The 20,612-nt window shown below is 38.1% G+C and overlaps 1 protein-coding gene across 1 annotated transcript in view; it reads right to left on the bottom strand.

Annotated features, from left to right (window-relative positions):
- The window catches only part of HTR3B (5-hydroxytryptamine receptor 3B), a 45,168-nt gene extending 25,044 nt beyond the window's left edge, over window positions 1-20,124 (bottom strand). Inside the window, exons 1-2 of the mRNA XM_019974182.2 lie at window positions 19,643-20,124; window positions 13,526-13,686 (exon numbers count right to left, since the gene is read on the bottom strand). Of these exons, the coding sequence (XP_019829741.2) occupies window positions 13,526-13,686; window positions 19,643-19,682 (201 nt within the window). The 5' untranslated portion in view covers window positions 19,683-20,124. The remainder of the gene's footprint in view (window positions 1-13,525; window positions 13,687-19,642) is intronic.
- Window positions 20,125-20,612: the final 488 nt, after the last annotated feature.

Raw genomic sequence — 20,612 nt, 5'->3', positions numbered from 1 at the left:
CCCTTTCTACAATCAAGAAAGCAAGTTGTTATTGCATAAATATTTCTAGGTACCTTTAGAAAAAAAGGATGGTTCAAAGATACAGTAACCCTGTTATAGTTGTTCAACAAAGGCTAGCCTGAGTGAACTTACTCTACAGATTTTTATGAACTTCAAACAGATACTTGGGAAAGGCAGGTTTTAAAATGGTATACAGTTATCCCTCAGTATCCATGGGGGATTGGCTCCAGTGGCTCCAAAACCTTCTTGGTTATCACAATCTACAGATACTCAAGTTTCTTATGTGTAAAATGGAGAAGTATTTGCATATAACCTCCACACATTCTCCTGTATACTTTAAATCATCTCTGTGCTGTAATTGCTTATTTGCTTTGGTTGTGTCCGACTCTTTGCGACCCCATGGGCTGTAGCTCACCAGGCTCCTCTGTCCATGAGACTCTCCAGGCAAGAATACTGGCATGGGTTGCCATGCCCTCCTCCAGGGGATCTTTCTGACCCAGGGATTGAACCCACGTCTCTTGTGTCTCTTGCACTGGCAGATGGGTTCTTTACCACTAGCACCGCCTGGGAAGCCCAAATCGTCTCTAGAATACCCATAATTACCCAATACAATATAAATGCCATGTAAATAGTTGTCAGTGCACGGCAGGCAAATTCAAGTTTTATTTGCTGGAACTTTCTGGAATTTAAAAAATATGTATATTTTTGGTCTAACGGTTAGGACTCCATGCTTTCACTTTGGAGGGCCCACATTCAATCCCTGTCAGGGAACTAAGATCCCACAAGCTGCTGGGCATGGCTAAATAAATAAATAAAAATATTTTTGATGCAGAGTTGGTTCAATCCACAAATATCTGCAATCTCCAAAGATATGGAGGACTGATTGTACAAAGTGAAAGCACTGAATTCACAGCATTTCCCCAAGAAACAGCTTGGAAGAGGGACAGAGGGGACTCCCAGACAATATCAGCTCTGTGAGGCTCAGGGTGGAGAGCTTACCTGTGGCCAAAGAATCAAAACATAAAACAGGAGCAACATTGAAACAAATTCAATAAAGACTTAAAAAAATAAGACCTCTAGTGAGAGCTCCGGGTTGGGCACACCTCTTTCTTCCAAGTTCCACTGGCTGAGACAGCCTGAAATGGATCATGTCTCACCCACGAAAGCACAAAAAGACTTCGTTCTAGGCTTAGTTGCTTCCTAGGTGGCTCAGTGGTAAAGAATCCTCTTGCCAATCCAGGAGACACGGGTCTGATCCCTGGGTCGGGAAGATGCCCTGGAGGAGAAAAATGGCAACCCACTGCAGTATTCTTGCCGAGGGAGTCTGAAAGAGTTGGACACTACTGAGTGTCTGAGAGTATATAGGCTTAGTTCCAATCAACCAGGGAGAAATCATCATAGGGAGAAAAAGTCCGAAATGTAGTTTCCATTACCAAGTAATACAGCTTTTCACTACTCTCTCCTAACAAATACACTTTTACATCTAGGAAGTGTCGGGACCAGTTTCTTCCCCACTGTGTGTCTTGTTGACTCAGTCACACGGCTGGAGAGGAAGGTCTCCATATCCTAATGTTTCCTTTCCACCGTCATTGTACCCAGTTTGGTTCTGTTAACTGCCATGTTGATGCCTTTGCTTGTTTTTCTCTTCCTGTCCAGCCCTTTGTCATGTTACACATAATAATAGTGTCAAGGATTTTTTTCCCTAACATCTTAGAGGGGGTGTCTGGGAGGATTGGTTATTCAGCCCTAAAGAACACAATGTCAAAAAGAAGTTTGAGGCTAAAACTGAAGTCTTTTTTTTTTTTTTGTCAAGAGAAACAAGTTTCTCAATGCCAGCTGGTGAACATAATTGGTTCTCTGGTGGCATTATTCACAGCTTTTCCCTCTGTGTATCTCTCTCTTTTTTTTTTCTTTAGATACCTTCCATCCTGCTTGTTAAAAGCAAAGGATATTTCAGAGAATTGGAATTCATTAGTCTTCCTAACAGAGGGAGTCTATTTAGATCTAAATTGGTGGTTAGCAAATATACAGATAATTCCCGCACATTCTTATTTATCTTTCCCAGTTCTGAAGACTATAGAAACAGATGCCTCAACGTCTGGCTGGGAGGCTCTAGTCAATGGACTGGAATACAAAGGTATCTGTGATTCGGAATTGACAAAACTCAATAGAAACAAATGGAAACTCTTCACTGTTGAGTAGATTATCTCTATAATCAGATTTCCCTAAGGTACTCATAATACCCAGAAATTCTGAGACTGTAGTCTTTCATGTAAATAAAACAGGAGGCAAAACATTATAATGGAAGTGAGGTGCAGTGATGAAAGCTGGGCTGAAAGCTCTTCACTCTAAACAAAAGTTGCCAGCAGTTCAGCTGCTGGCAGATGCATCCAGCAAGTTATCTATTCACATTGGGAATGTCCTTGCCTGAGCAGAATCTGTGAGCAATTTTCATCAAGTTCTTCAAACCAGTCATGCCTCTGGAATGAACCTTAGGATCAGCCCACCTGAATGTAATATAGACATTTGCAAAGCATATTAGACTAAGTCATTCATAAAGATGATTCTAGAATTGAATTCACATATCCTAATTAACTGATTAAGCAAATATCTACACAGCTAGCTTTGAAGGAAGATGTGTGTGTGTGTGTGTGTGTGTGAGTGAAGTCACTTCAGTCATTTCCAACTCTTTGTGACCCTATGGACTGTAGCCCACCAGGCTCCTCTGTCCATGGGATTCTCCAGGCAAGAATACTAGAGTGGGTTGCCATGCCCTTCTCCAGGGGATCTTCCTGACCCAGGGATTGAACTGGCATCTCTTATGTCTCCTGCCTTGGCAGGCAGGCTCTTTACCACTGAGCCACCTGGGAAGCCCGAAGTAAGATATATTGTCCTGGATATTGTGGTAAATAGGATCATGAGTTTGAAAACCCTTCCCTCCAGTAGCTAGTTTTAAATAGTGTTATTATTATTATTATTATTACTGTTGATATAGGTTATGTTTAAATCTTTATTGAATTTGCTACAATATTGCTTCTGTTTTACGTCTTTTTTTTGGCCACGAGGCACGTGGATCTTAGCTCCCCCAGGTATTGAACTGGCACCCCCTGCATTGGAAGGTGAAGTCTGAACCACTGCGTCACCAGGGAAGTCCCTCAAGTAGCTATTAATACATTAGGGTGTGAGACATTTTGGGCTTGCCAGATGGCTCAGTGGTAAAGAATCCGCCTGCCATGCAGGAGATGGTGGTTCAATCCCTGGGTTGATAAGATCCCCTGGAGAAGGAAATGGCAACCCACTCTAGTGTTGTTGCCTGGAAAATTCCAAGGACAGAGGAGGCTGGTGGGCTTCAGTTCATGGTGTCGCAAAGAGCTGGACACAACTTAGTGATGAAACAGCAGCAGCATAGTATGTGTCATTTTAACTGTCAACCATGTGCATAGAGAAATACACATACTTCACTGTATTCAAAGGAAGGAGACATTGCTGCCAGATTGGAGAACTGAGTAAAATCTCTTTTAGGAGCTGAGATTTGAGGGTTCTAATCTTTTGTAGATGGAGAATGATAAAGAAGACACATTCAGTTGAGGAAACAGCAGAATGAACAGCATACAGACAGGATCCAAGAAGTTCAGGTTCATTGTAACATTGAGTACACGTAGAAGATAAAGTCAAGACAGGAGATAGGGAAGAAACTAGAGGGGTGGAATGTAAGATTTTTCCATATTTCAGAAGACAAGTTTTCCATATCCAGTAAAAGGATATGTCTAACATATTCTTGTAAAAAACAGTATATTTCACAACAGTGGAGTAAAGCATTATCTTTGAAAAAATAACAGTGTTCTCCTTACCTATCATAATGGATATGATTTGTTTTCTCTTATCAGGGTAGGAAGAGTTAGACCAAAAATTCAAATTCAATACCTTCAACTAGTACAGACAAGTGAAACATTTTTTAAAAAACCACTATTTCAAAAGATATTAATAATTCTCATCTCTTGATGTGATTGTCATGTAAGCGATCTAAAACTGTCAGTTGCCCTGAGGTACTGGGTAGGCAACAAGGAGTGGAGTGGCATGAATTGTACTGTTCTCGAAGCTTTGGCCTACAGGGCATTTCTTTGCACTTATGTGGACAGATTTGGATTCCAGATGTCATGTGGGCAGCTAAGCATTGCCAGACCAGAAGCTCCAAGTTCACTGTCATTGATGGAGTGATGCATTAAGTTCTTGCAGAGGCCTAGTGTTTTTATAGTTTACAGCAATGATAATCCCAGGCTTTAAGGGTGTCAAATTATTTGGTGAATGTTAACTAATTTGCCCTGGTTTTCAGTAATTCTTTTGGTGATTATTGTTTTTTTTTTTAATAAACACTAAACTTCTAAAAAAAAAAACAAAACAAAACTCAATTTGATATGGTTGTTCCAAGGGAAAATATTAATATAACTTTACTCCTTTCCCTTATCTCAAAATAAGCCTGTAAAGCAAAGTCTGAGCAATTCTACTTTACCTTCATCAATATGAAGTCAGAAAGTAGAAGGATGAGGAAAGACCTAGAAACCTGTCTTCGTCTCTTACTCAAAGCTGATGTTATCCCCGTGTTGGAGTTTCATGTAACATGGTTCATATCATGTCTTTTTCAAATCATGCTTCTCCCATTGGACAATGTCCAATAAACAATACAGACATAATAACCTACTGACAACTAAATAGCGAGGACTAATGAAATACGCCAAAGTCTTTGACTGTGTGGATCATAATAAACTGTGGAAAATTCTGAAAGAGATGGGAATACCAGACCACCTGACATATCTCTTGAGAAACCTATATACAGGTCAGGAAGCAACAGTTAGAACTGGACATGGAACAACAGACTGGTTCCAAATAGGAAAAGGAGTACATCAAGGCTATATATTGTCACCCTGCTTATTTAACTTCTATGCAGAGTATATCATGAGAAACGCTGGGCTGGAAGAAGCACAAGCTGGAATCAAGATTGCTGGGAGAAATATCAATAGCTTCAGATATGCAGATGACACCACCCTTATGGCAGAAAGTGAAGAGGAACTCAAAAGCCTCTTGAGGAAAGTGAAAGAGGAGAGTGAAAAAGTTGGCTTAAAACTCAACATTCAGAAAACGAAGCTCATGGCATCTGGTCCCATCACTTCATGGGAAATAGATGGGGAAACAGTGGAAACAGTGGCTGACTTTATTTTGGGGGGCTCCAAAATCACTGCAGATGGTGATTGCAGCCATGAAGTTAAAAGATGCTTACTCCTTGGAAAGAAAGTTATGACCAACCTAGATAGCATATTCAAAAGCAGAGATGTTACCTTGCTAGCAAAGGTCCATCTAGTCAAGGCTATGGTTTTTCCAGTGGTCATGTATGAATGTGAGAGTTGGACTGTGAAGAAAGCTGAGCACTGAAGAATTGATGCTTTTGAACTGCAGTGTTGGAGAAGACTCTTGAGAGTCCCTTGGACTGCAAGGAGATTCAACCAGTCCATCCTAAAGGAGATCAGTCCTGGGTGCTCATTGGAAGGAATGATGCTGAAGCTGAAACTCCAATACTTTGGCCACCTCATGCAAACAGTTGACTCATTGGAAAAGACCCTGATGCTGGGAGGGATTGGGGGCAGGAGGAGAAGGGGATGACAGAGGATGAGATGGCTGGATGGCATCACCGACTCGATGGACATGAGTTTGAGTGAACTCCAGGAATTGGTGATGGACAAGGAGGCCTGGTGTGCTGCAATTCATGGAGTCGCAAAGAGTCAGATATGACTGAGCGACTGAATTGAACTGAATATCTCTTAAGTAAGTGAAGATGCAGCCCCATAAAATTGTCTCTAAAATTCTAGATCAACATCAAAATAGAAAAGAGATTTAAAGGAGTTTTCTATTGGAGCATTGTGTAAGACTACATTGTGGAGAGTAAGAGTGGGCATTTTCTGCCATTTGATTAAAAAGTATTTTCTAGGATCCTGGATATAGTGCTTTTACTAGTGTGAATGGGAAAGTAAAGCTGGATAAAGTGAAACTGTTTGCTAAATGGGGGATTTTTTGTGTGTGCTCCATTTAAATGCACGTGCTTATGAGGAACTAATGAGTAGGGGTTTATCTAAGCTAGAGAAAAATTATGCTAAAATAACTTACATCAGATAAAAAATAATTTGAACCCTGTTATAACAGATAATTTATACTTTTACTTTAAACTATTTTCCATCAATTTCAATACCTGAATCTCAGTCAAAAAATCAGAGTCTGTAATTCATAGCATAGCACTCAAATATTAACGTAGAAAACCACCTCCATTAAAATAAATTAAAGAGAAATTATTGAATTATTTTAACAAACTACATTAAAATAATAACATTGTATTGTAGGATACATTATGTATGCAAATGTAAAGGGAACAGGTATGTGGAATTTTACTGTTGTAAGTTTTGTGTATTTTATGAACTATAATAACACTAATTCTAAGTACATTATATTAAGTTAATGATGGGTATGGAAACCCCTAAAATAACATCTAAAAATAATACACAGAGGGACTGCAAAAAAGTCAATTTGATTTTACAGGAACTAAAATCAAATATTAAAAAATATTTAGTTTATCCCAAATAAGGCAGGATAAGAGGAGCAGAAAACAGATGAGACAGCTAGAAAACAAATAACAAGATGGTATTCATAAATGGATAAAACACTCCAATTAAAATGCACAGATTGACAGGTTAAAACAGCAGTACCCTGGAACTCAGCAACAAAAAGGAGTGAACAATTGATATACACACAGAGACCTGGGTGAACCTGAAGGGAATTCTACTGAATGAAAGAAGGCAACCTCAAAGGGAACATACTATGTGGTTCCACTTATATAGTAGTCTTCAAATAACACAATTATAAAGATGGAGGAGAGACCCATTGGTTGCCAGGAGTTGTCAGAAGAAAGGATTGTGTCTGTAAGTGACCAGCATCAGGGAACCCTATGGTGAAGATCGTGTAGATGGATGTGGTGGTAGTGGAGGTTACACAAAGCTACATGTATAATAAATTACAGAGAAACACACACACAAATACACATACACACAAAGAAGTATATGTAAGACTAGAGAAATCAGAATAAGCACCAATGTCAATTTTCTAGTATTGCTGCTATACCAAATTTATGTAAGATAAATACAGGGGGCATTGGGTGAAGGGTGGACAGAACCTCTCTATAAATTTACTTGCAACTTCCAATAAATTTATAATTATTTAAAAATAAAAAGTTGGGAAAAAGCAAGACCAAACTACTTGCTCTAAGAAATGACTTTAAATACAATGCCACAGATACTGAAAATAAAAGGAAGGCAAAATATATACCATGCAAAAAGTAAGCATAAAAAAAAAGCTTCAAGAAAAAAAGTATTACCAGAGGTAAAGAAGGGTATTTCATAATGGTAAAAGGTTCTATTTGTCAAGAAGACATATAATCTTAAATGTATATGCATCTAATAACATGACAGAGAAAGAGACAAACCACAATATAGTTGGGGATTTTTACACACCTCTCCATGAATTAATAGAACAACAACAAAAAACATTGAAGTTTTAAGAACCCTTAGCAATACTGTAAACATGTTTATTGAATTTATATTTATAGAACAGTGTACCCCTTCTATTCAACATTGTACTAGAGGTTTGAGCCAGTGCAATAAGCAATAAAAGAAAAGGTATAAAGATTGGAAAGAAAGAAGTACAACTTTCATTATCTACAGGCAACATGATCTTCTACATAGGAAATCTGAAAAAAATCTACAAAAAGGCTCAAAATTTAATGTAATGGCAGGGTTAAGGCCAATATATAGAGATCATTTATATTTTGTATACTAGCAAGAAACAGAAACCTACAATTAAAATATCATTTATGATAGCATCAAAAATGTGCATTACTTAGAGATTAAATTTAACCAGATATGTACAAAACTGATGAAGAAGGCAATGGCACCCCACTCCAGCACTCTTGCCTGGAAAATCTCATGGACGGAGGAGCCTGGTGGGCTGCAGTCCATGGGGTCGCTAAGAGTCGGACAAGACTCAGTGACTTCACTTTCACGCATTGGAGAAGGAAATGGCAACCCACTCCAGTGTTCTTGCCTGGAGAATCCCAGGGATGGGGGAGCCTTGTGGGCTGCCGGCTATGGAGTCGCACAGAGTTGGACACGACTGAAGCGACTTAGCAGCAGCAGCAACAGTACAAAACTGAAAAATGCTAAACATTACACAAAGAATTAAAGAACTAAACAAATGGAGAGATACAGTGTTGTCATGGATTAGAAGTTAAGATTCTGACTCTCCTTTAATTGATCTATAGATTTCATGTAACCTCAATAAAAAATATGTCAGTCTTAAAAACAGAAATGAGTGAACTAAGTGAATGAGTGAACTAAGTAAATGAATGAACATACATTCTTAAGTGTGTATGGAAATGCGAAGTACCTTGAAGAGTCAAAACAATTTTAAAACAGAAAATTATGTTTGGAAGACTCACACCACCTGATTTCAAGACTTCTGTAATGTGCAATAATTGACACAATATATTGATGTAAGTAAGGAGAAATATATTGACTAGCTGGACAGAATAGAATCCAGAAATAGACTAACACTCTACAAAGAACTCTTGCAACTCAATAATAAGAAAGCAAACAACTTTTTTTTTAAAAAGTAAAAGATTTGAAAAAAAGGTAAAAGGTTTGAGTGAATACTTCATTTTAAAAGATAGATAGTTGACAAATAAGCACACAGAGAGATGTTCAACATCATTAGTCTTTAGTGAAATGAGTTTAAAACCACATTGAGATACCACCACAAAGCTAACAGAATGGTTACCGTTTAAAGAGATTGACAATATCAAGTGTAGTAATCATGTGGAGGAACTGAAATGCTCATAATTTGCAGGTGGAATGTACAATGTCCAGCCACTGTGGAAAGCAGTTTGACAGTTTCATTTGTAAAGTTAAAATTGCCTTATACAACTCAACAATCCCACTCGCAAGTATTTATCCAACAGAAGTAAAAACATATGCAAATATTTACAGTGATTTTATTCAAAATTGCTCGAGCTCAGAAATAACTCAGATGTCAAACAACTGGTAAACACATAAACAAATTGCAGTCCATTTGCACAATGGAATACTACTACTGATACATGGATCACACACACATACAACACAGCGTGGATGGATCTCAAAGGCGTTATTCTAAGTGACAGAAGCCAAAGGACAAAGAGGAAAACACAATATGATTCCATGTATATGAGAAAGGCAAAAACATAGGGAGAAAAATAAAATCTGTGGTTGCCAGAGACTGGGGTCAGCGGGGGAAGGGATTGGCTTTAAAAAGATGAGTTTCAGTCTGTATAATTTATACCTCAAATTTTGAAATGCATCAAAATTTCATAAGATGCAGTTAAGTTCGTGTTTGGAGGAAAACTTATAACTTTAAATGCTAAAAGTAGGAATGAAAATAGGTTTAAACTCAATAATACAACTTTCCATTTTAAGAAAGTAGACAAAGAAGGACAAATTAAGTGCCCAGCAAGCAGAATAAAGGAAATAAACATGAGTAGATAGAAGTGAAATAGAAACTGAAACGAAAATTCAAAAGCAACATTTGGTTCTTTAAAGAAAGAAATTGATAAACAATTTGACAATATTGGTCAAGGGAAATAAGAGAAAACACAAATTGCTAATATGAGGAATGAAAGAGGTAACATCACTGATGATCCTTTGGACATTAAAAGAATTAAAAGGGAATATTATGAGAAAATAAGTTTACAACTCTGATAAAACAGACAAATTCCTTGAAAAATATAAATTCCAAAAGTGACACAAGAATAGAAAATTTGAAAAATTGTATATTGTTAGTGAAATTGAATTTATATTTAAAAACCTTCCCACAAAGAAAACTCCAGCCCTAGATGGTTTTACTGGTGAATTCTATCAAACATTAGGGGAAAAAATTATCCGTATTAACACAATTCCTTCAGGAAACTGAGGAGGGAACACTTTTCATCTGGTTTTATAAAACCAACACCAAAAACAGACAACTACATTACAAGAAATAAAACCATAGCCCAATACTCCTCATTAACACAGATGCAACCTATCATAAGTAGGAATTCAAATTCAGAAATATATAAAAAGGTTAACATATCAGTATCAAGTAAAGTTTATTCTAGGAATGCAGGAGTGGTTTACCATTTGAAAATCAATCAAAAATAATTTACCATATTAACTGCATAAAATAAAAATCATATGACCATTCAAATTGATTGAGAAAAATATTGGTGTAATTCATAACATTCATGATTTTAAAAATATCTCTCAGTGTACAAAAATAGGAGGGGACTTCTTCAACTTGATAAAGATCATTTATGAAAAATCTATAACTAACACCATATTTAACGGTGAAAGATTTTTCCCTGAGGATGGAACAGATTACAGATATCTGCTCTTGTCCCTCCCATTAACACTGGTAGAGGTCTTGGACAATGCAGTAAGACAAGATAAGAAGAATAAAGGGCACACAGATTAAAAAAGGAAGTAGTAAAACTATTAGCAAATGAAATGATTGCATATATAGAAAATATTAATTTTAAAAGAACTACTGGATTAGTAAGTGAATTTTGCAAAGTCCCAGGATACAAAGTCAACATACAAAATTAATCCAGTTTCTTTATAATAGCAACAAATAAATAGAACATTTAAAATTTTAAGTAATATTTATAACAGCATCAAAAATACTATGGAAAAAGTTTAATAGAAACATGTACGAAACTTCTACATTAAAAATAATACACTGCTGAAGACCCAAATAAATGGAGAGAAATACCATATTCAACAATTGGAAAACTCAATATTGTTAAAATATCAATTCTCTCCTTAAATTTCTCTGTGGATTTCACAGCATTCCAAATAAACTCCCAGCAGGTTTTTTTAAGTAAAATGTGATAAGTTGAATATAAAATTTATTTGGAAGTACAAAGGTCCTAAGAAGTCAAACTATCTTAAAAATGAAGAATAAAGTTCAAGGACACATACTATCTGATTTCAACATAACAAATAATCTGACACTTCTCAGTTAACTTAATTTTCAGTCAAGATACCAAAGCAATTCAATGGAAAAAGGGAAACTTTTTTAAAAATGGTGCTGGAACAAATTCTAAATGCAAAAACAAAACACACATCAGCAACAATGAAAACCCTGACCTATACTTCACACCATTATACAAATTAATTCTCAACATATCATAGAATTAAATATAAGGAACTAAAAACCATAAATCTTCTGAAAGAACATATAGGAAATGTTTTGATGAACGTGGAGTAGATTTCTTAAGACAATATCCAGAAAACACTACCATAAATAAAGGAACTGGTAAAATTGGACTTCATTAAATTTTAAAATTTTGTTCATCATAAGCTCCATTAGGGAAATGTGTAGGCAAGCCAGAGTGAGAATAAACATTCACAATACATAGATGACAAAGGACTTGTATTCAGAATACACAAGCAATTCCTATTCATCTATAATAAAAAACAACAACAACCAACACTATAAAAAAGAGGAAAAGACTTAAACAGATACTTCACTAGGAAAGATACACACGTGGTCAATAAGCACATTAGAAAAGAGTCCCTATTTATTAGTCATGGGATGTATAAAAAAACACAACCACAGTGAAATACTCCTACATGTTTACCATAACGGCTAAAGTTAAACAAAACCGATAATACCTGATGCTGGTGAAGATGTGGGGAAATGAGAACTCTCATAGCTGACGGGTGGGAGTTATAAGGTACAATCACTTTCTAAAACAATCTGGCAGTTTCTCATTAAATATACATCTATTCTATGAGAAGTGGTGCTTATTCCACGTCTAGGTTTTGCATATGTACAGCAAAATACTTGTACAGAAACATTCATAGCTTTATTCATAATATACTAAAACTGGAAACAACAGAAATGCTTATCAACAGGAGAGTGGATAAATAAATCACGGTATAGCCATAACCAAATAATACCTATCAATAAAAAAGAAAAGCTACTATGTACAACATGAATGAACCTCGAAAAACATCTCAATATACATTAGGTTCAGACAAATATTGTTTGATTCCACTTATATGAGGTACCCAGAATAGCCAAATTCAGAGAGTCAAAAAGTACACTGGTAGACGCTAGGGGCCAGGGGGTGGGGTGGGGTGGGGTGGGGAAGGTATATGGGGAGTTAGCGTTTGATGAGGACAGAGTCCCAGTTTAGGAAGGTGAAAAATTTCAGAGATGGATGATGATGAAAGTTGCATAATAGTGTGAATGTCCTTAGTGCTACTGAACTGTACAGTTAAATATCATTAAAATAGTATGTTTTATATTACTTGGCTTCTACCACAATAAAAATATTAAAAAATAAATAAACACAGGGAACAAAATTATGCTGAATGAAAAATCCAGACACAAGAAAGTACATACAGTAAATTTTCATTCTTATGAAGTTCCAGAATTGGCAAAAATAATCTATGATGACAGATATCAGAATGGTGGTTTTCCCTGCGGATGGAGGGGATGGTGATTGGAAAAGAAATGGGGGATCTTTGTAAGGTGATGGAAACGTTTGATATATGGATAGGGATATGAATTATGTGGGTGCATGCAATTATCAAAACTCATTGAACTGTACACTTAACATTTGTGCATTTCAATATCTGTATATTACTTCTCAACTGGAAAAAGGTTTTGAAAAGTAAATTGAAAAAAATTTTAAACCATGTTAACAAACAAGCTCAGTAAAGTCTGATTTTAAAAGAAATCAAAGTAAATATAGAATCTATTAATATTGAAGACTTTGTAATGAAGAAAAAGGAGAAGGAAGAAGCAGAGATAATTATACAGTCTATCATCTACCGAGGGTTTATTAAGATCTCTAGTAACTACATGCATTTTCTCATTTAATTCCCACAATAACCTATTTTTAAGCCATAGTAGGAAAGACACACTTTAATAAACAAATCTTTCTACCACCCTTAGCAAATGTCTTAGGTATAAAGTCCCTTAAAAACTCAGGAAACCAAGACATTTTTTTTCCTCATTTTAAAATTGCAAGCAGTAAGTTGTAGAAGTTGTTTTCATAAACCTACTGTTACCACTAAGAAATGCGAACCACAGAAAATAATATCTATTACCATTTCTGGTTGCAGCAATACTCATAAAATATGTGTGTGACCTATGCCCACAATTCTGAAAGCATCTTAATTCTGTGAAATTCCTATTTCTAGACTATCTGCCCCTCACAGTGTAAGTTGGGGGCGAGTCAGCATGATTTGCCTAATAAATAGATACCCCAGGCTCACTGCTAAGATGAATCTAACACTAACTTCTCTATCGGCTCAATGAGAGTCTCAAGAAAAAACTTCTCTTGCATAAATAGCTGGTAGTTTTACAAAAGAATCATGGGACTAGGAGACGGTGGGATGGTCCTTACCACATCCAGCACGGCGTGAACAGATACATCCAAATACACAGTGGTGGCCTGGGTCCAGTTGTGAACTGGCCTTACTTCCTTCCGATACGTCTGTAATAGCTGCTTGGTGAGATGATGCAGAGCAGGACTCCTGGAATGAGGCATACCTATGGCCAGGATTCCTGAAAAAGAAAGCTATCACTGTGAGGGTGAAAATAAGAACTTAGCATCTTCAGGAGACTTCAGACTGCCCAGGGCTTGGTCGCTCCTGGAAGAATACAGTGTTTAGCTCACCCCAATCTGCTGAAGTTCACAACCAACTCATGGACATTTTGTCAGACACATTTAAAATACACTGATGATACAGAAAACAAATTTACAGTGACCAAATGGGAAAGAGGCTGCTGCTAAGTTGCTTCAGTCATGTCCGACTCTGTGCGACCCCATAGACGGCTGCCCACCAGGCTCCCCCATCCCTGGGATTCTCCAGGCAAGAACACTGGAGTGGGTTGCCATTTCCTTCTCCAATGCATGAAAGGGAAAAGTGAAAGTGAAGTCGCTCAGTCGTGTCCGACCCTTCGCGACCCCATGGACTGCAGCCTGCCAGGCTCCTCCGTCCATGGGATTTTCCAGGCAAGAGTACTGGAGTGGGTTGCCATCACCTTCTCTGAGGAAAGAGGGGGTTGGGATAAGTTGGGAATTAGGGATTAACAGATACACAGTATATAAAATAGGTTTAAAAAAAAAGCCCAAGGACCTACCATACAGCACAGGGAACTATATTCAACATCTTATCATAACTTACAATGGAAAAGAAACTGAAAAAGAATATATATGTGTAAGTAAAAGTGCTCAGTCGTGTCCAACTCTTTACAGCTTCATGGACTGTAGCCTGCTAGGCTCCTCTGTCCACGGAATTTTCAAAGCAAGCATACTGGAGTGGGTTGCTATTCCCTACTCCAGGGGATCTTCCCAACCCAGGGATCAAATCTCTTGTGTCCACTGCAGTGGCAGGTGGATTCTTTACCACTAGTGCCACTTGGAAAGCCTGTACATGTGTGTGTGTGTGTGTGTAAATGTGTCACTTTATTGCACACCTGAACACTGTAAATCACTATACTTCAATAAAGAATAAACAATTAAGTCAGCTGATGGCCTAAATGCCCAATGGAGAAATCTCACTGTAAAGATAAATAAATCAACTCCATCTCTGAGGATGCAAACTTGCTCTACGTTTCCATTTTTACAGCTATCTTGCATCTTGAAGACAGCATCTTTTCTTTATTCCTGTATCACCCCCTCCTGGTACACAGGAGAAAGCTTCTGATGCACTTAACCAGCTTCCTCCTTGGATTTTTCTTTTGATTTTTCCATTTATAATTCAAAAATCACATAAAAAATCTAAGCAGAAACATGGACAAACCACTTGAATCCAAAGAGCTGTGTGGATTTCTAAATAATGGATCAAGGAGAATCCTATTCATATTTTTCTCCTCAAAACTCATATTTGTTCTCTCACTCAGTCTGTCTTAAAATGCACTTGTCAGAAAACGAGATCTTCATTTTGGGAAAATTCTCTGAGGTTCCAGGGAACAACCATTTCCTGTGACCCAGGAATCTTGATTTGTGGAGGAACTGTGATGAGTGTCGAGGCTGGAGAGGCCAGGGGGAAGCAAGCAAGAGAAATGAGCACCAGCAATTGGAAGTGACAAATCTGTGAGGGCTTTCTCGAAATTGCAAAAAGATATTTTGTTCACCAGCTTTGTTGGCCCCTGGGGGATTCAAAGCTTCCCTCAGTCATTGGACTGAAGCAAATTGCACACCCCCCGCCACAGCGCGGGCGAACTCTATCCATGGTGTCCTGCGCGTGAATTCACCGCGACTCTCAGCGGTTTTGATGGTTATTTTGATGAGCTGCTGAAGGTACGCAGGCTCCAGCAGGAAACTGGAAATGAGGTACCTTCCCCCTGTGCGACAATCCTGTTTATACCCATCTCTTTATGAATGATGCCGTGTCACTTGCCGCCACAGGCAGCAATTTCTATGATTTATCAATGTCAGTGTGACCAAAATGCTAACGACGGTGCTGGAGGGGACGTTCCAGACTCATTGTGGGCAGTGGAATATTCACTTTCATTACCATCCGAGCCGGGAATCTAATGAGTGTTTTAAACTCCCTAACTATTCATCCAACAAGACGCCAGAAGAGGCAGCCGCTCTTTAGGCATGCGGGAACTAAGGTGGGTGGCTCACATCACGCATCATCTTTAGTTTTTGTGAACTGCGATGGTCAAAGATGTGGTATGAATCTCTGTTTTGCTGCTGTTCACTGGCTAAGTTGTGTCTGGCTCTCTGTGACCTCATGGACTGCAGCACGCCAGGCTTGTCTGTCCTTCACTATCTCCTGGAGTTTGCTCAAACTCCTGTCCATTGAGTTGGTGATGCCATCCAACCATCTTATCTTCTGCCCCCTTCTCCTGCAATCTCTCTGCTTGGGACTGTTTCTTGCTGGCCGACCCCATGGGAGAGAATTCTGGACTCCAAAGAAAAATTAGTATGGTGTTTTTCTTGTGAATTTCACTTAGGGCAACTTCAGTTTTACCTCGCTTGGAATCTCCCAAGTCCCAGCTGGGAAAACACGGAAATGTGCGTGTTTCAATATAGGAAACCACCCGAGACAGAGTTAATAATTCTGAGAAATGAATGTTCTCTACACCCTCTGCTCATAGGGCCTCAAATTCCCCTCTGATATCTTTCCTGGGGATATAGGTCCCTAATGGATAAACATATTTTCAAAAATGAATCAAAGTCGTTGGGTAAAAAGAGAAAGTTCTGGAAGCTGGAAACAAGAACAAAAGAGAAACCGGGAGTGATAGGAGAAAAGAAGCAAAGGGAAGCATGGCTAAATAAACTACAGGGGGAAACAGTTCTTTGTTTAAAATGGGAAGAAATAATAAATTACATTTCTACTATGAATACAAATTTGCCTGAGGAGAAAGATCAATTACAGGAGAGAGATTAAGGATTTAAGTGACCATTAATTAACAGTAAATTATGCCCCTTGAAAGCTAATGTGACATTCACACAAGCACTAAATGACTCACAGTTCAGTGATGTTTCAACAGACACTGATGGAGGCTATCAACAGACCCAGGAAAGACACCACACTAGCACTGCCTCCTTGAATGCTAATAACCAGCATCAAACAATGCACTTGTAAGATTTCTGAAAAGTAGAATGTGTTATGAACTGAGTTGTGAAGCACTTCTAGGTAAAGAGAGGTTTTAAAAAGATAAGAATATAATAGAATTATTCCTTTGCTTTCCTTATTTCAATGAGTTACATACACACCTATCTTAAAGTGTTCTGGGCACTTTGATGAAAAGAGCTGTTTCTGGTTTATGAGTATACCACCTTTAGGATATAAGAGACTAGTACTGCAACAGGCTGGGACCTGGGACCTAGGGTCCTCTGCTGTAGTGTTTGTACCTGGGCAAACGTCTCCTGGAGAAACAGAATACAAAGAAGCTGTAAGGGACTAAAAATAACCATGTGCATGTGTAGTTGGGGGCAAATTATGAACAAGATACAAAAAGACCAAAATCCCAAACGCCACTTCTGAAGAGTGGGGAGCAAAAGCTACCCTGTTTGCCCCCTGCTTACAACACTACCAAAGTGGTGGGCAAAACACCTAAGCCACGCCTCTGGCTCGATCACAGACCTGCCCCTAGCTTCATCGCATGTAAAGAGCCAGCTCAGCTCTGAGTGTGAGCTAGGGAACCTGTTGTGTAACTTCTCCCTGCTGCAGCAGGGGCCCCAGTAAAGACTTGCCTGAATTTCCTGTCTAGTCTCTGATCAATTTCTATTGAACAATAGATAACAATACATATATCTGAGAGGTTACAAGGTTTAGGTGTGTGGTATTATTAAATATCTAATACTGATTAAATGACTTGCTGTGTGCCAGGCACTGGGCTGAGTCCTTTATGTAAATTATCTCATTTAACTTCTACCAGAGCTTTATGAGATAGGTACCCTACAACCCTGTTAGGACTCACAGGTGAGGGACTCTAGGCTTGGTGAGGTTAGTACTGCTGAAGATCACACAGCTTGCAAGCGAAGAGGATGGAATTGAAACGAGGCAGATCTGGATCCAAAGACCAAGCTCTTACTCTGATACTACACCGACCTGGCTCCCTGAGAATCCTGGGAACAGCGTGAGTAGCCCTTCAAAAGGAAGACTTGCATACGCCCACTACCATGTGTAAAACAGCCAGCCAGTGGGAACCTGCTGTAGAGCACGGGGAGCCCAGCTCCACGCTCTGTGATGACCTAGAGGGGTGGGATGGTGCTGGGGGGGAGGGCTAAGAGGGCGGGGATTTATGTACACACATGGCTGATTCACTTTGTTCTACAGCAGAAACTAACACAACCTTGTAAAGCACTTATACTCCCATAAAATAAATAAATAACATTTAAAACAAAAAGGAAGAGTTGCATGGTGTACAGTTTTGGAAAAGAAACAGCTCATTGTTATTTTCTGGGTTTGTGTGTTTTGGGGTCAACAATATCTTAAATTTGCATTGCACCTGATGATTTCATAACGCTTTCTTATTTGGCCTTCATGAATATGCAAAATAAAAAGTTAACTTACAGGGAAGCAGAATCTCTGAGGTACATGGACTCACCCAGGGTCACATGGCTGGTGAGCAGTGTGATAGGACCACGAGGTTCTAATTCAGGCCTCCTATCCTATTCCAGCACACTGCCTCTGGGTTCAGCTCTAAATTGGTGGTTTGTTAAGTGCTCTTATATTTATAAATCAACCTGATATTAACCCAGTAAAATTTTCAAAGAGTAAATTTTTCTGCAACGAACGTTCTCAGTATGATTTATGGTCAAGTGCTGACTATGAGATGCTATTAAAACACTTTCTCTGCCACATTTAGAACAAAAATCAAGCGTAATACAAAACATTAAAAAGAGAAATCATTAAGAAGAATTTCTTCTATTTTCAAAACCTTCATTTTTCTATTTTATCTTGCTTCGTTTAATGTTGACAATTATTTTCTGCTAAGAAACCCATTTGGCATTTAATGAAATTTCCTCTGTTTTCATTTTTATAATTAAGATGCTTTTATCCTTTAAGTTCAACATCCAGGATTTTTAAACTTTAATGATAAGTGGCTATTTTTCTTCTCTATCCAATAAAAAAATCATTTCCAGCTGCTTGGCCACCAAATTCCTTCCTCATCTCTGTAATTGACTCATTCTACTTTCAGTTATATTTTAAAACATGGAAATTCAGATATGAGCTCTAGGAGAACCTTCAGGAACAAGGGGTGTTGGGAAACACTAGCATGAACATAAATTTTTGATTTGTGTATGTTTTCTAGGAACCAACTGTATTCTAACTCAAATGGTTCAATAGGGTAGAGTTAATACTGGCACCATGGAAGTTTAATTCCAGAAATGTAGGGGGGGAAATATATATATATATATATATATATATATATATATATATATACACATACACACACAACATATATGTGTTGGTTTCTTAAGTATTTTTTTAGGGGAACTGTACATTCAAAACATGCAAGTTTCTACAGCTCATCTTTAGAGAAATACTCCACGTCTATACAGACTTTGTAGGACTAGATGTAAAACCCTAACACCAAAATGACACTCAGGTGCCTGTAGCTATGATGGATCCAAGGGACTCTCTCCGTGGGCTTCTAAAGACCAAGACTATTTTGGATAATAAAAATATACTCTTCAGACATAAAAGTAAATCTGAAACAGAATGCCCCAAACCCTCAACATCAATTGTTGTAAAGAGAGCTTGATTTCTAAGGAAGGAGAAATTTATCCAACAATTGTTCACATTTCAGAGCATACTTTTAACTTTGTGGAAAGCCCCACTGTGTGTGGCCCTATGGATATACGCACCTATAATTGTAGGAGCAAAGTCACAACAGAGTGTTGGTCTCCTTGTAGATTCACAGGCCTGGCATTTTACAGATGGTAAATAAAAGCAAACACTTGTGAGGAGTTACACAGCACAACGTAGAAAGGCTTGTCTCTAGGTTCTAGGTGTGAATACTCGACGCCTAGTAAAACCACTGACGCACTCACCTGAGGCAGCTGCCAGGACGAAGGGCCACAGAGGAGCCATCACACCTGCCAGTATTCCCCAGGCACGTCCTGAAGATGAGAAACACAGCTTGCCTACTGGGTAGAGTGCCACTCAGTCTTTCCTAAAAGAGCTCCTTTCTGCTCCATTCTTCTCTGTTTGCCGGTTTATGCCGTCCTTGCCGATGCTGTTTTGTAAACACTGAACGGGACGAAAGGCAGTACCAACACCACACAAATGTTTTGGAGCCGATGCCATTGCAATACCCCTTAACTTCTCCATTTGGTTCTGCCCCAGGATCAGATCATGGCCAACATTTCAATTTCCCTGACAGGAGATAGCTAAGTGAATAATGTAATCTAAGAGGAGCCCCTAAGGAGGGGAAATTCCACACTAATATGATTTCCTTTACAGCCTTTACCTAAGGCAATGCTCTTGCTGACATTCAGGACACTAATTTCATTAATAATTGAGATCCAAATAGCTGTTCTAAATCAGACTTATGCAGAACATCTTCAGCATTTGACAATGATTATTGGACTCTTGAATTACACTAAGCTAATGGAAACCTGGTATCATCAAATGAACAGCAACTGCAAACAGTACAGTGGGAACAGTGTGTTTTGTTTTTCCTAACCCCCTTTCATTAAAAGAAACATTGATTTTTTTTTGATAGACAGAAATGCTTCTTAAATTCTCACTGCCCACAATTCAGAAAGTAACTACATAAGAGAGCATGGGTACAGGCTTATTAAAGATGAAACTACAAAAGTTTAATGTTCATTAAAAAGTGTTTTTTTTTTTTTCAGTTTTCGATTGAGCCCCATTCACTGTTAATTATTAAGGAAAAAAAGATGCATCATTCCACATAAATTTATTTTCCATTAGTAGACTCCTAGACGCTCTAGAAACAAAAATTAAATTTCATACCGTTTCCAGCATCTGCCTGCTTTTTACTCTAAATCAAATGTA

This window comes from Bos indicus, chromosome 15, assembly GCF_029378745.1.
Source record: "Bos indicus isolate NIAB-ARS_2022 breed Sahiwal x Tharparkar chromosome 15, NIAB-ARS_B.indTharparkar_mat_pri_1.0, whole genome shotgun sequence".
Lineage (NCBI taxonomy): Eukaryota > Metazoa > Chordata > Mammalia > Artiodactyla > Bovidae > Bos > Bos indicus.
Note: the sequence above shows the minus strand (reverse complement) of the source record. Positions and strands in the feature narration are given on the sequence as shown.